Here is a 15,624-nt window from a genome sequence, read left to right as displayed (position 1 = left end):
GTCTTTGATTGTGTAGATACATTTCTGTATCGCTTTTCAGGCTGTCACATCATTGCTATTGATAAGGACAAACATTGATGTTATGAGGTAAGTTTTTCGATTTAAAGTAAAAAATTATGTCTGTAAATTGTTCTCCATTTAACTCCGGGTACCGCTAGATGGAATTACACGTAAAAGATAGGAATTTATATCTGTTCCCTTTTGCCCACCAGGTGGCGCCATTTCATCAATATATTCTTTGTGGGGTTTTTTTTTTTTATTCCCATCTCTGTTCGCTACCCGTGGCCTCTGTTTTACGGTGGGTGGTTGGTTTGTTGTTGAGTTTTTTTTTTTCTTCAAACATTTTTGTGATGGCGGAGGACAGTGAATCCGCAGCCAGTCAGCAGAGCTTGGAGCTGGACGACCAGGATACTTGTGGGATAGACGGAGACAACGAGGAGGAGAATGAACATATGCAGGGGTGAGGGTGGCCTGTTCAGTCCGACTGGGAAACGCAGTAACAAGCAGCCTGTTTATGTGAGGCTAGCGCTATTAGCTAGCTAATGTTAGCAGACACAAACTCAACCAAGCTGCAAAGTGCTTTTATTTACAATAAGAAGTGTTTTTGTTAAATTTGTGTGGCAATGTGGCTTTTTTTCTAAGCAGTTTTTACGTACAATTACACGCCCAGGTAGCGTTCAGACTGAATGACATGATGGCCAGCCATTAGGACAAACCGTTAGTTAGCTAACAGCACGTAGCTCAGCTGTCATTTGTTGCTATGGTAGCTAACATTAGCATTGTGTGTGTGTGTGTGTGTGTGTGTCAGCTCCATAGACTGTATATAAATCATTTACGGTCTATGGTCAGCTCACAAAGTCAGTCTCCGTCCATTGCTGACCCGCTATGTCTGTTTTTATATCTGTAGCAGTCCAGGGGGCGATTTGGGAGCCAAAAGAAAGAAGAAGAAGCAGAAGAGAAAGAAAGAGAAGCCAAGCTCGGGTGGAGCCAAGTCTGACTCTGCCTCTGACTCTCAGGAGATAAAGGTGCGATGATGATAACAGTGGTAGTGAAATGTGCACAAACTCTTTCAGAGCACGAGGTACGAAACAAAAACCTTTACAAAATCTTCAACCAGGTTACTGGCAGGCAGTGAACGATCTGCAAGTTTGCGGCAAATACTGAATCATATTCTTTATATGGATAAACTACATTACAAGTGAAACACCTGGGCATCTGCCATTGTGCTGAGTCCAAATAATGCGAATTTGTTTGGCAGCAATATTAATCATAAACCCACATTACAGGCTGTCATTCCTGTATTTGTGCTCAGGTTCTCCTAGAGCTATTGGTAACATCTCCATGATATTTGAAGGTTGCTATAGACTGGATTATAATGTCCCCAGTGATTCTGTGGGATTTCGTGTTGCATTGTGCCACATTAATGTCTGTAGATGCCTATCTGACTGCCAGTGACTGAAAATTAAAAGTGGAACATTTTAAAAGTTTTTGCTGTTGATTTACAGCTGAAGAAAGAGGGAAAGACAGGGGTTAACAGCATTGTTTTACTGAGATGATTTTATACAGAAGTGAAACAGTTATGAACAATTATTACAACCAGGTGATTATTTTAAAAAGTAAGTCTTACTTGTAAACTGGTTTGAAAAATTGGGATAAATCCATGTTGGAGGTTTTTGAAGCACCTCCTACCCATGACACTCCAAGCGAAAGTGTATTGCTGACATTTCTGCAGATGCAATGAGAGAAAGCAAACTAAGCAGAATCATAAACCAAAGAGGGATGATTATTACAGATTAATTTAAGCTTTTAAGTTAATGCCCTATAAATGAGACACAAAAGAAGTATGGATGAAAGGAAGCAATTAAAGGTAAGGTGCTTGTAAAACAGATTTAGATGTTGGAAACTATTGTGCAAGCAAACCCTTAACATGACAACTCTCAAAGCAGGTAAATATTCACACATTATAACTTTGTATGGCTGTGGACGTTATTAATAAGAAAGCAACTTTGGGAGTATATATATATATATATTTTTTTTTTTTACCAATAATCTGATCTGATAGGTAAAAAATAAACCTGTGTTTATCCCTTGTTAGGTTCAGATTATATGTTTAGATGTTTTTTGTTTTTCTATACTTTTATTGTTGTCTATATTATGTTGGGCATTTGCCCAACATAAAATGTGCAAAGTACACATGTGGTTTCCAGTTGCTTTCAGATTTATTTACATATATGTCCCTTCTATGCATTCAGAACCCTGGCCTGCCCATTCAGAAGCTGCAGGACATCCAAAGAGCCATGGAACTGCTGTCCTGTCAGGGTCCAGCAAAAAGTATTGATGAGGCAGCCAAGCACAAGTACCAATTTTGGGACACCCAGCCTGTCCCAAAATTAAGTAAGTGTCATCTGAAATTTTGCCGAGTCAGTTCAGTTTACATCTATAGAAGTTATTTTTATATGTGTTGCTAAAATTCACCACAAAGTTTTAAGACTTTACTTGGTAGCATAAATAGTGTTACTTCTGAAGAGAAGATGTTAAAACGACAGTCTTGTTTTGATGCACCAGTGCCATTTACTGGGTTTATTTGATGAATTTGAGTTGCTTATACTCAGTGTCCCAGAAGTATACCTGCTGTGATGTACAGTAATAGTCCTGGCATTTCAATTAGAAAATATTCAGTGGTTTAAAATGAAGATATTTCCACAACTATATTGCCCAATAGTTGCCCTTTGTTTGTTTTTGTGGTTAATTATCTTCTTGTTAGTGATGAATAAAAATACTAAACATTGAAAAGTTGTTCATATGCATCCAAAGGTTTTGAGAAAACCAAATCGAGTTTACCTGTAAAGGTTATACTGCAATTCAGGTCAATTCTGACATAATAAAAGAAAAAGCCAAATATACCTAACTTTTTTCGAGAGTATATTAATCTCTGAGAGCTTTGGCATTTTTCTAGATGAAGTTGTAACAAGTCATGGACCAATTGAAGCTGACAAAGAAAACATCAGACAGGAACCATATTCTTTACCTCAAGGCTTCATGTGGGACACTTTGGATCTCAGCAATGCAGATGTTGTAAGTGGAGGGCCTATCTACACTACACTGCTCAAAAATGATAATATTAACAATAAATTAATAACTTGCAATGTCTTTCCTTTTCAGCTGAAGGAGTTGTACACGTTGTTAAATGAAAACTATGTAGAGGATGATGATAACATGTTCAGATTTGATTATTCACCTAGCTTTCTGAGATGGTAAGGCATTTCTCTGGGTTTTTAAAAAAAATCCCCCATTACAAATGTTTGTTCTGTTACTAAATGTCTCCCGTTGTCCGCTATCAGGGCTCTACGTCCGCCTGGCTGGTTACCGCAGTGGCACTGCGGAGTGAGAGTGTCCTCAAACAAGAAGCTTGTTGGCTTCATCAGTGCAATCCCTGCAGATATACGCATCTATGATGTGTGAGGGCTCTTTACTCAGTATATACATTTGGAGCAAGATATAAAGGAATGGAAACCCTTTTACTCTAATGCACTGTCCATCTTGTTTGGTCATGTTGCTGCAGGATAAAGAAGATGGTAGAAATCAACTTCCTGTGTGTTCACAAGAAGCTGCGCTCAAAGCGTGTTGCTCCTGTTCTTATCAGAGAGATAACAAGGAGGGTTAACTTGGAAGGAATATTTCAGGCAGTGTACACTGCTGGAGTTGTACTACCTAAACCTGTTTCTACATGCAGGTATGACACAAGGCATTCAAACTTGAAGGTCATGGTGTCTGGAAAAAAAAGATGTATTTTCTTATTCTCTGTCCAGGTACTGGCATCGATCATTGAACCCAAGAAAGCTTGTGGAAGTTAAATTCTCCCATCTGAGTAGAAACATGACTCTGCAAAGAACCATGAAACTCTACAGGCTACCAGATGTAAGAAGGACCTCTTTCAGTCAGAGACCTCTTTGCTGGTCTTAGAAATGGGATCAACTCATAATTTTTCTTGTTCTCACTGCCATATGTAGAGTACCAAGACGGCAGGTCTGCGGCCGATGGAGATGCGTGACATCCAGCAGGTCACTGAACTGCTGCAGAAATACTTGAAACGGTTCCAGCTTGCACCTTCAATGGCAGAAGAGGAGGTGGCTCACTGGTTCTTACCGCAGGAAAACATAATCGACACATATGTTGTAGAAGTACGTGAACTTATTTCCTGTCCTTAAAGACACACTATGAAACTTTCCAAACTTGAAAATTTCCATTCCTGACTTGTTTGATGGCACAGTGATAATTATTGTATAAATATCTGTAGTTGTTGTTGCCCAGCAGCATCCCAAGGCTGAGAAACAACGCTTAACAACTTTTGCTTCTGGGACGCTGTGCGACGTTACAGCTGAGTTTTTCTTTATGCATCGTGTCACACGTGAGCAAGCAGATATCAACGGACTGGCCATTTTAAACACTGTAGCTGATTCAGCAAAGAAATGTAAGAGGACATTATTAGAGAAAGTCAGAATAAGAAAGAGACAGGAAAAGAAACAAATGTAAGAGGACATTATGAGAGGAAGACTGTAAGGAGAGAGCTCACAGTACAGGTAGGACACAATATGGATACCAAATCAGCCATCAATTGGACGTGTCAGTGTGTCTAGTAGTGTGTCTTTAAGCTGTTCAATTCTGACTATTTCATTTTATTTTATTTGAAATAAAAAACCTGCTGTTCTGGACTCTTTCTTAGGGTGCAGGTGGTGTACTGACAGATTTGACTAGTTTCTACACTTTGCCATCGACTGTGATGCATCATCCTCTACATAGAACCCTGAAGGCGGCATACTCTTTCTACAATGTTCATACACAAACACCACTTCTGGACTTAGTAAATGATGCACTGATCCTTGCCAAACTGGTAATGTTATGTTCTTCCATAAAATTAATTCAATTTAAAAAGATGAGAAGTTTCCTTTATTATTTCCAAATTTAAAACAGTGTTTTTCTTTTATACTCAGAGACTCAGTAATCATTCTTTGTGTTTCACAGAAAGGTTTTGATGTGTTCAATGCCTTGGATCTAATGGAGAATAAGGTGTTTCTGGAGAAGCTCAAGTTTGGCATAGGAGACGGAAATCTGCAGTATTACCTCTACAACTGGAAATGTCCCCCTATGGACCCTGATAAGGTCAGCAGCATGGATTTTCCTTAGAAGGCTTTAATCAATTAATTAAATAAGTTGCTCCTTGATTGTTGTTAAAGAATGTTGGGCAATTTTTGCCTTTCAATTTTCAGAGACTCAGTTGTGATAAATAATGCTTTAACAGTGGGAAAAAAAGAAAAAATCTCTCATGTGTTATATTTACATAATAATATCCGTATTTCATCCATTTTTAGTATGATTTTATAAATGTGACTGCCAGAATATTATGGTGTTTCCAGACCATATCGTGTTGTTTTGGTTCGACTGGAAGTGACGGCCTAGACAGGGATGTCAAACTGGTCTTCCGTTGTCCTCCTATGTCGAGCATAGTCCTCCTATGTCCTCCTATGTTTTTTCCTACTTCAACTCACCTGAATAAAATTAATGGGTCATTGTGCAGAACTTTGCATGTCAGGTTCATTTGTCTGGCACATTTCATGTACAAGGCAATTCAAAGTGTTTTACATAAAACATTAAAAGCATCACAGTAGGATGTGGAGAAAGCATTCAAAAGTACAACTTCTTTGTTCAAGTAAGTGAACAAAATAGTTAAGTGAAGATATAAAAAGCAAAAATAAAATAAGATAAAATCTCAGAAATAAAGTTACACTGTAAGGATGTCACTTTTTTAATGTAAAGGCAGCAAATGGAAAAGCTTTTTATCTGTATTTAAAGCAGCTGAGTTTCAGCAGACCTGCAGTTTTCTGGGAGTTTCTTCCACATGTGAAGAAGCATCAAACTGGATGCTGCCTCTTTGTTTGTTTCTAGTTATGACCGTGGGAACAAAGGGTAAATTTAACCCTGATGCCCTGAGGGATGTGCTTGGTTCATCCTGAGAAGATCCTGAATGTATTTCAGATCCAAACCATGCATTGCTTTGGAAACTAGAAGCAGGATTTTGAAGTAAACTCTCTAAACAGGAGGACAGTGTAAAGACATGAGGAATGGACTAAAAAGATCCACTTTTTGTTGTCAATGTGGACTTGAGCAGCAGCCTCTGGACTAAGTGCAGCGGCCTAATGGACTTTCTAGGCCGGGAGACCCTTAAGGACAGCGCCACAATAGTCTCATCTACTAAAGTACTAAAGATAAATACATGGACAGGTTTTTCTAAATCCTGCTAAGACATCAGTCCTCTAATATGTCTAATATGTCCTTCAAGCAATAAAAGGCTGACTGTCTTAATGTAACTGTTAAAATTTAGGTGCGAGTTCATGACTACACCCAGATTTCTGGTTTTTATAGTTGATTTTTTGCTGGTTAAAGCTTAGTGCTAACTTTTAATCTTTCTTCCATGGCTCTAAAAACTATTATTTCAGTTCTGCCTTTATTTAACTGAAGGAAGTTCTGGCACATCCAATCTTTAATATGATCAATCTGTTTGATCAGTGTTGGCTTGACTTTAGTCTCCTGGTTAAACTAAACTCACCAAAAATGTAAATTTGTGTGTCACTAGAATAGTTATGGTGACACAATTTGTTTTTATTATTTCAGTGATTATTAGCATGTAGATATTGAACAGCAAGGACCTTGGGGAACTTGGATTATTGTCCTTGGCTCAGATTTTTAGTTACCTATTGATGAATAGTAGCACTCTTTTAAATAGAACCCAACTGAAATAACTGCTGTCGTACCAGTCTTTCAGGTAATCTAGTAAGATGTTATCTGCTCGTTTTTAATGTTTTACTTCTTTGTTCAGCACTTTGTTGTAGCTGGCATTGTGTTGAAGTGCTTTTTAAATCAAGTTGAGTTGAGTTATGGCCAACAGTGTCAAGTGCAGCACTGAGATCCAGGACTACCAGGACAAAAGTGTTATAAAATGTTATAAAATTATACCATGATATAAAATGTGACCATTTTATAAGAGTTAAATGGATCCAACATGTTGTCAACTTCTTCAAAATGACCTATTAATTTCATTCAGGATTGTTGGAGCAGGGAAACAACACAAAACCTCAGCAGTGTGACACATTATAAGGTTTTCATGGTCTTGTTTTAAAAGTTGTTTAATCAACATCAGTTTTTTTTTTTTGTTTTTTTAATGAATCTCAGAATAAAGCTGTTTTGTAAGTTGTCATACACAAGATTGAGCAACTTTTCTCCTAGGTATTATGTGTTTATATTTTCAGATTGTTTGGTCAACACTTGCCTACATCAAGTTGATCTTTGTGTTTCAGGTTGGACTTGTCCTTCAGTAGCAGCTTTCTTCACAGCTGCTACACAAACACATGGTTTTCTGTGACCTCTGGATAATCCTTACCTGGACATGCAGGTCACCCAAGCTTGACAATGAGAACTACAACAGTAATACTAACCTGGTGACCATGTGGTGGTTCGCCCACCACTTGTGTCATCAAGAGCATTCTCAGTCCACCGGAGGTGAAACTCTGAAATCATCATCCTGAATGTGAAGTCATGCTATGCCTGAGATATCCATATAACCCAACGCTCCTGACCTGCATTTAAAAGACAACCAGTTCGATGTTGAAGAGGATGCCTTGACATTGTGAATTTTGTTTAGTTCTTCACGTCTCTGTTTCCTGGAACTATGTAAATGATAATCAACAAGAAAACAAGACCAGATATAGTTGACTTTTTACTTTTGTGTATCCTCTCCAAACAGCTGTCATGTCCTGCTCCGCATATCTTATTCATCCTTTTTCATGTCTCAGTCAGTCAGGTGTCTCTGGTGGCTGTCTTTGGCCTCCATAGAAATGCTGACAAGTGTTTATGACATATGATGAAACACATGCATCCCAGTCAAAAAATATCTTGAAGAAAATAAACAGTCACACATAAAGCTACTCAAACTGTGTCAAGCAACACATTTGAACAAGAAGGGTATCATCCATCTGGTGCATTGATATACATGTGTCTGTTGGAGATATATAGTTGACTGTACATTTAAAGTCAGATCATATTTATTCCTGCAGTGAGTTCGGCATTTGATAGTGCTGATCCAAAGCATTTTTCCGCATAAGTTATGTAAAAGTCTGACTTTAACAGTGGGTCTAAAGTGTTTCTAATGAAGAATGTATTGCATTGATGAAGCACAATTTTCTGAGTTCGTAAAAAAAAAAAAAAAAAAAAAGCTAAAGGACCCTTATTTGGAGGATCTGATCCCACAACACAGGTTGGCGTACAAACTTTATAACTTTAGTTTTTACTGGTGATGGAGGCTATTTTTATGTTATGTCTAGAGCTGACCTTTTTAATCCAACTTTACAGTCACGTGTGGTAATGAATACTGTTGAACTGATTCAGGTTGTAGAACGCAACATTGTTACGGTTATTTGCATGGCACTGTAGTGCTGTTCGATTACCAAAGCTGTTAATAGTAGCAGAATAAAGTTGACATGCTCAGCGCAAAGGTAAGGTAGTGAGAATTAAAGCAGCAAATTAGACTTGGATTTTGTACTAGTAGTTTCTGTTTAGAAGCAGTTTTATAATGTAAAAATGGTTTATTTACTTGGAAAGGGAATTTTCAAGCAGCTGTTTGTTTTCTTTCTTTTATTTAACCATTGCCAGATCAAGCCTTTGCTGCAAAGAGGTGTACAAGCCACAACACTTAGGAACACCAATTCACCCATTTGCTCATCTCCAGTGGGATATGAAATGTGTTAAACTGATAGAATTGAGCTCAACACCAAATAATTTAGCAGCAGGTACAGTGGCTGAATAAACTGCAAGTCTGCTTCAGTAATCACACCAGGCTGTGAGCTTGTTTAAAGTTATTTTTTATTGGCTTCTCTGGATTTATTTTTTCATGGTACTGTGTTGTGTGACAGAAATATACAGGTCATTTTTATTTTAGTGTTGTGCAGCTGAATGTGTGAAAAGTGTAATATTTGTAATTGTACATTTCAAAACATCTTAAGACAATTTCTGTCCTTTTCCTGTTTAATAGGAGACTTCTGATGGAGGTTGGTGCTTCAATGAGCAGGACGAAAATCTTGAACTAAAACTTGCTAGACCACTTGTTCTAAGGTTGAACCACCAGTTTACTCAAACTGTCTTAATTATGTTTTTGTTGAGTCAGTGTTCGGTATTTCTACTCTTGTTGCTCTGCATAAGTTAAGTGAAAGCTGCTTCTGTTTTTTGTTCTTTTTGTAGTTACTGTAATTGTTTTGCATCCCTTTATAGATTATCCAGAAAGGGACAAATGACGGTCAGTTGATTCTTCAGGGTTCAAAAGAAAAAATGTCTTTTTTTTCCTTTAAGGTTTGAATGAGTTACAATCAGAAAGATGTTATTGGCATTAATTTAACTCACTAAATTTGCTACTGAGTTAATGGTGTGCCTCATGGACGCTGTTACAGATGTGTTGCCTGCAGTCTGAATGAACAATGAGCATGTCAGTTTTGTTGCTGTGATGATTTTATAGCATTGATGTTACAAGCCACAACTTTTAGTGAGAACTAAACCCTGAAGTACCTGCCTTATTTAAGAGGTTTTGTTTTCTAGATGTGGGGGTGGGTTGTACTTTTGAAATGACATACAGCTTAACTGAAGAATATTTTTATTCAATACCATTGTAAGCTGTGGAAAAGCTAAAAACAAACAAAAAAAAAAACAAGACCCTGTACCAGCATCATATAGACATGACCCCATGCAAATAATCTGTTTCAACATGTCAGCTATACCAGCATGGATATTTGATTCAATAAACTCACTTTAAAAAGGAACTTTTGTAAAGCCTAATTTCTTTCAAATGTATCTGAAATAACATATAGCAGTCTTTTTTTTTAAAGTAGTTGGAAAAGTTTATAATAGTTAAGATTTAAGCAGCTCAATGAGTCTAAGTATCTGCAATACTGGAAGATATTTAGTGTAAATAAGACTAATTTTAACTCCTTGTGGTCTGAACATTTAGACAATGTAAACTCAGCACTTTGTCAGAAAAACTTCCATAATTTAACGTAATATAATCAAACAGTTCCCAGTGGTTGACAGTGAAGTAAACTATGAGGTACTTGTTCATATTGTCAACAAAAACTAAAGGTACAATAAAATAAACTTAAATGAACATCTGAAGTTATGAATGCATCAAATTCTAAGACTTTAGGCATCACACAGCACATTTTTTTGATTTAATCACAAAACTGAAAAATCATTGCTTGCTTCAAAGAAAAGTTAAGCAGTAAATGTTTTTGGCACTCGTTTAAAACCTCTCTCCAACATCGATGCATTTATCTAAATAAAACCAAAATCTGCCAACTTTTGGGGAAAAACTTTCCAGACGGCCAACTTGAAATGTTTTGGATAGTTTTATCATTGCCATCATCCTTCTAAAATTCCTTCAAACAAAACAACGAAAACTCATGTTCACACTAAGGCTATGCTTTTATGAAGTAATGTCTCTACAGGAAACACTCAGATGGTAAAAAGCTCAAAACAAACACGAACAAAAGAGACAACGCTGGCACTGACTCCTTTTAAAATATACAAAAACATTTTTAAAAAAAGATCTTTTAAAAGAGCCAGGTAGTGTGCCTTTTATTTAACAGTCTTTTTCTTCTTCGGTTTTCTTTTCTTTGCAGGGTTGGCAATGACTCTCTTCACTTTGAGAGGCTCCAGCATGCAGGACGAAGGTGCTTCTGTGACCTTTTCAGTTTCTCCCTCCAGTTTCCGTTTCTGACCTCTCATCTTACCCGCTTCCTCCTTTTCTTCTTCCACACTAGTGTGGTGTTCAGGCGTTATTCTTTGTCCTGCACCACGCAGCCATCTAAGATTTAGTGACGGTACTCTTGGTTTAATAGTATCAACTGTGTCCTTAAACATGTCCTGCTCTGCAGAAGCGCACTGCCTGAATCCCAGTGCGAGGACACTTTTCAACCCCAGCGGCTCTGAAACGCTCCGACTCAGGCAAGGCACCTGGCAGGCCGGCACACATCTTGTTGCACTGAGAGCTATCAGGTGATCTGTCATGTATTTTGGTTTGACAGACTTGCACACAAGTAGCAGCCGGAGCTGATTCCTCTCCAGAGCTTTGGTGACCTCGTTGATGCCGATGGCCAGCTGTCGTCTAGCTGCCACATCTGTCCAGCCATTTCCTGTGGGATCACGTTCCTGTTTGTCCTGACTCACCTGAGGAACTGCTTCTGGTGTAGATGCAGGTTTCTGCGCTCTTTTTTTTCTCCATGGGCGAAACACTTTCAACTCCTTTTTCTCCAGGCCTGTGGAAATTAACTTGTCCGTCAAAGTTTTCAGAATGAAATGCATATCTTTTTGCGGAAGAGTGCTCCATGCTGGGGTGAAGGGCGAAGTGAAGGAGGTTTTTGTAGGAATCTGTTTTTTGTAATCCTTCTTAACTTGCTTTCCTGGAGTGGCCATGTCTCATCTGAAGTCATAACAAACAGAGATTAAATAAATAACACATAAAGGAGTTAAACATTTGAATATTTTCAATATCAAAGTTATTTTATTTTTTCTTTCTGGCATCTTAATGGTTGATAAGTCAAAACTAAAAAGAAAATCTGAAAGCATTTCAGGTGCTGGTTTCTGTACGACCAGCACTATCCTCCTCTTTGTTAAGTGTAACAACTTTTGTGTAGCAGTCAAAGTCTTTAAGGAGGCCTCAAGTTCTTGTTTGAGAGACTTCTCCCAATCTTGCAGAACACTACGAGAACACTTGCAGAACACTATGATTCTATGAGATTCTTGGCTTATTTCCCTGCAATGCAACCATTTTGCTCACATTTAAATTAAATGAATGTCTCCTTTGAAATGTTCCCTATGATGCAAGCCCAAGACATGACTGCTCTTGTCCCATGCTTAAAAAGGAAGAGCTCTTTCTATGAAATTTCCAACCTTTGGCATAGTGAACAAACTACTACTAAAAAAAAAAAAACAAACTTAAGATTCTTTGAAAAAGTTTGAATTGACACTGAATTTTATTCTGAAGAAAGATGAAGAAGATGAAGAAAGGTTTCACTATGATGATTCATATTGATAGTGATAACTGTCTGGATGCTGCTGCTAGAAGAAAAAACAACAACAAAACAAAGAAACGCTTTTCACCACCACAACAATCACCAAATTCCCCCTGAAGGCCTTGTGCAGTATGATGGAGGGCTTTGATTTACTGTTTCTTCCTAACAATCATACAGCAGTTCTCTAAAGTTTCTTGTATTTCAGACCTCAACTTGACCTACATCAGTTCACCTTTCTGAATAACAACTTCAACAAAAAATAGCCTGTTAGGATATGATACTTAAATAAATGTTATCAGGGTGCACACACCTTTTGAAGCGCTAAAATGTTTTAAATATTCTACTTTTAAACCAAAATTTTAATAAGAGAAAGTAATATATTTATTTAAGTTAGTTTTTTTAAATTGCTTTTTAAAAAATTTTAGCATGATTTTATGTATTTATTATTATTATTATTATTTATTTAAAATTTTTTTTTTTAATTTAATTTTTTTTTTTTTACTAATCAGATTATCTTTTATTAACTTAGGTATTCACAACAGAAGTTGTGATGACTGGCCAAACCTGTGCGTGTGCGTTTTGTGCCTTCGGTGAAAAGAATTTAATATGGTAGCCCCTAAAAATGTGACAAACTGTCCAGTACAAAAAAAAATGTTAAACATGAGCTCATAACACAAATCAAATAAATTAAGACAAAAAAAAAAAAAAAAAAAAGCTGCAATATGAAACTAAACTAAAACTAAAAAGGGGATATGAAATGGCCAGTCACATGTAAGCACTGAAAACTGACGAGCTCATCTGCGTTCGAAAATATAAATGGAATAGCTGCTCTCAAAGCAACAGTCTCACAAAAGAAAAAAAACTGAATTTATAAAGTGTTTCATTACCTGGCAGTTAAAGCAGTTCCAGTACTTTTCTGTCTTGGATTTTACTTTTTCAGTCCAAAACGGTGCTCACAGGCCGCAGCCATCTTGTTTGAATGTTAAAACTTTATTTAAAAAACGAAAAGAACCAGGCTTGAGCGCCGACCAGCGTTACAGGAGCATAATGACAGATTCATCAAACGCATTGAAGCCAAATGTGTTTTATTTGATGTGGCAAGAATTCATAAAGTAAATATGATTACACATACATTATTAGCAAAAAACATTTTAGCATAAATGAAAGTACAAAACCTTAGAAAATACATTATAGTACTATATATAAATGTGTACTCCCTATCTTTAAAATAAATTAAATAAAAAAAAGTATATATATATATATATATACTTTTCTGTTCCTGTAAACGTGTGTGTGTGTGTGTGTGTGTGTGTGTGTGTGTGTGTGTGTGTATCCATGTATGTAAATGAGAGAGCTAGGCAGCCAATCAGCGCCTCCGCAGCTCTCTGCTCCCTTCTCTGCCGCACTCCGCTTGGCTGACAGATATTGCATCGATCAGCTGTGCTGCTATTACAGCTGCGCAGAACCCTGCAGAACAATCAGCTTCAGCTACTCTCTTTCACCGCATCTTCGAAGATGTCACTCGAGGTAAAATAAAAACTCTTCTGATTTATTTTTTTTTATCAGCAGGATGCCTTGCCATAGTCTTTCATTTTAGCACGGGTCTAATGTTGCTATGGGAACGCTATTTAGATCATATAGGCCGATTATTATCCATCTAAGACGCTGTGCTACCTAGAGGTAAAGAGGAAAAAACACAGCTCTGATCTCCATTTATCATCAGGATCTGTGGTCCTGATGCTGCAGCCGCTGTTAATTAAGCAAGAACACGTTAAAACTCCAGATCAACGTCAACCAAATAGGAATCAGTCAATGAAGGGTTAAAAGCTTTCCGGACCAATTCAAATTTTAATTTATGCAGACCAACTATTTGTGTATTAAAACATATTACGGCGATAAGACAGTGAATGTCCTACCAGGAAAGAGGTTTTTGGGTTCATATCTATCCTAAAAGCATATAAAATCATCTGTTTTGCAGTGCCCCAGATCTTTTGTAAAGCAGATTATTCAAGCTAGCACAAAAGCGCCACAGTCTTGAATAAAGGGCCATTGTTTATCTCCAACTTGTTCAACAATCGTTTCCCAGGCTTTTGACCATGGCTAGACTACTATGCTCAAATTCGGGATTCAATGATGTCTGTAACTAATTAATATGCACATTGTCAAGTTGTGTAATTACTATGCCTTCCTGCTGAACAAAACGAGACTGCTTCACATGCCTCACTGGGCAGAAGGAGTAAACATAATCGTTAGATTTTTAAGAAATCACATGCAGACTTACATGTCTTTTCTAACACATTCAGGCAGAGTTTAAGACAGTGGCAGAAGATGTGAAAAAGGTGAAGACAAGGCCTTCAAATGAGGAGATGCTGACGCTGTATGGCCTTTATAAGCAGGCCCTTATTGGAGACGTTAACACTGGTATGACTTAATGCATATATATATATATAAAACCCACCTGTTTTCATTGGCTTTTAACACCACCTGAGATGTTGACATTATTAATCTGACTGTATTTATCATGATTCTACCAATTTTAGAAATTTTATATGTTTTTGCACTCTATATTTGTATTATGATCATTATCTCTGTTTTATTCTGTACAGCACTTTGGTCGACTGTGGTTGTGTTAAAAGTGCTATATAAATAAAGTTGCAGTTGTAGTTGCATATATAGGGCTATAAACATAACCAATTTCCTTCAATGTTCCATAAATTCATAGCATTTCCTTTGTTGTGATGTTTTTCATTTATAGATAGGCCTGGAGGATTAGATGCCACTGGAAAAGCCAAGTGGGATGCCTGGGATTCAAGGAAAGGTAAAAAGTTAAGAATGTCTGAGTGAAGTCATTTTCTTTAAAATATGGCATTTATTCAGGAATGAAATCTGGAAAGATTACAACATTCTTGACAAAAAGTTGATCCTGCACAATGTTCATCATTCATATTAATAGCAACTGATATAATATCTGGGTATACAAAAAGTTAAGGAAAAACTTCTATTATTATAAGGAAAAAGGATCATAGGATCAGCTTGAATACCTACCACAGTGCAAAATCAACTCACTGGCATTTCATTTTCTATCCATGCCACTTTCACACTTCAAACAAAATAGACTGATATGTTGTTTTCAGGAGAAATCATTTGTGTTTGTGCTCTCTTTCAGGAATGTCCAAAGATGATGCCATGTCAACTTACATTACGCATGCTAAAGACGTTATCAGCAAATATGAGATGTAAGACTAAAGTCAATAACAGAGTTAATGTAAAATAGCTAAGAAATACTAATTATGGTACTGGAACAAACTTGGAGTTTGTCCTTTGTTGCTAGAGGCTACAATTATGCAAACATGTAATTTCCTCTCACATTTTCTGTGTACGTTGCTACATGAATTGATGTAACTGTTTAAACTATTAAACAACTTCTTGTTTTAGCTCATTTTCTTTCTATTTTAATATATACAGCAGTAATATGTTCAAACATTACAACAAATTAAATTATACCATATCTACTTTA

At 36.9% G+C, this 15,624-nt stretch overlaps 3 protein-coding genes across 3 annotated transcripts; 2 read left to right on the top strand and 1 right to left on the bottom strand.

Annotated features, from left to right (window-relative positions):
• The first annotated feature begins 310 nt into the window (after nucleotides 1-310).
• Nucleotides 311-9,553, top strand: nmt2 (N-myristoyltransferase 2). The gene is made up of 12 exons (XM_079240450.1): nucleotides 311-460; nucleotides 908-1,025; nucleotides 2,253-2,394; nucleotides 2,957-3,075; nucleotides 3,163-3,254; nucleotides 3,342-3,458; nucleotides 3,563-3,733; nucleotides 3,810-3,918; nucleotides 4,011-4,181; nucleotides 4,724-4,891; nucleotides 5,023-5,160; nucleotides 7,353-9,553. The coding sequence occupies exons 1-12, from the start codon at nucleotides 351-353 to the stop codon at nucleotides 7,371-7,373; spliced, it is 1,476 nt and encodes a 491-aa protein (XP_079096576.1). The 5' UTR covers nucleotides 311-350; the 3' UTR covers nucleotides 7,374-9,553.
• Nucleotides 9,554-9,677: 124 nt separating this feature from the next.
• On the bottom strand, nucleotides 9,678-13,085 carry rpp38 (ribonuclease P/MRP 38 subunit). Its single transcript, XM_079240458.1, has 2 exons — nucleotides 12,995-13,085; nucleotides 9,678-11,515 (listed from the first exon to the last, which is right to left on the bottom strand). Exon 2 carries the CDS (start codon nucleotides 11,506-11,508, stop codon nucleotides 10,672-10,674), a length of 837 nt encoding a protein of 278 aa, XP_079096584.1. The 5' UTR covers nucleotides 11,509-11,515; nucleotides 12,995-13,085; the 3' UTR covers nucleotides 9,678-10,671.
• A 459-nt stretch (nucleotides 13,086-13,544) lies between these two features.
• On the top strand, nucleotides 13,545-15,499 carry acbd7 (acyl-CoA binding domain containing 7). Its single transcript, XM_079240459.1, has 4 exons — nucleotides 13,545-13,634; nucleotides 14,411-14,528; nucleotides 14,863-14,925; nucleotides 15,274-15,499. The coding sequence occupies exons 1-4, from the start codon at nucleotides 13,623-13,625 to the stop codon at nucleotides 15,345-15,347; spliced, it is 267 nt and encodes an 88-aa protein (XP_079096585.1). The 5' UTR covers nucleotides 13,545-13,622; the 3' UTR covers nucleotides 15,348-15,499.
• Nucleotides 15,500-15,624: the final 125 nt, after the last annotated feature.

The sequence above is a fragment of the Telmatherina bonti genome (assembly GCF_933228915.1).
Source record: "Telmatherina bonti genome assembly, chromosome: 5".
NCBI classification, from domain to species: Eukaryota; Metazoa; Chordata; class Actinopteri; order Atheriniformes; family Telmatherinidae; genus Telmatherina; species Telmatherina bonti.
This window is presented reverse-complemented; position numbering and strand designations above follow the sequence as displayed.

Coding starts and splice junctions, on each gene's coding strand:
- acbd7 (XM_079240459.1), top strand. Junction 14,529..14,862: donor TATTGGAGACGTTAACACTG/GTATGACTTAAT, acceptor TTTCATTTATAG/ATAGGCCTGGAGGATTAGAT. Junction 14,926..15,273: donor TGCCTGGGATTCAAGGAAAG/GTAAAAAGTTAA, acceptor GCTCTCTTTCAG/GAATGTCCAAAGATGATGCC.
- rpp38 (XM_079240458.1), bottom strand. CDS start 11,508: ATGGCCACTCCAGGAAAGCAAGTTAAGAAGGATTACAAAAAACAGATT.
- nmt2 (XM_079240450.1), top strand. CDS start 351: ATGGCGGAGGACAGTGAATCCGCAGCCAGTCAGCAGAGCTTGGAGCTG. Junction 4,182..4,723: donor TCGACACATATGTTGTAGAA/GTACGTGAACTT, acceptor ACTCTTTCTTAG/GGTGCAGGTGGTGTACTGAC. Junction 5,161..7,352: donor CCCCTATGGACCCTGATAAG/GTCAGCAGCATG, acceptor TTTGTGTTTCAG/GTTGGACTTGTCCTTCAGTA.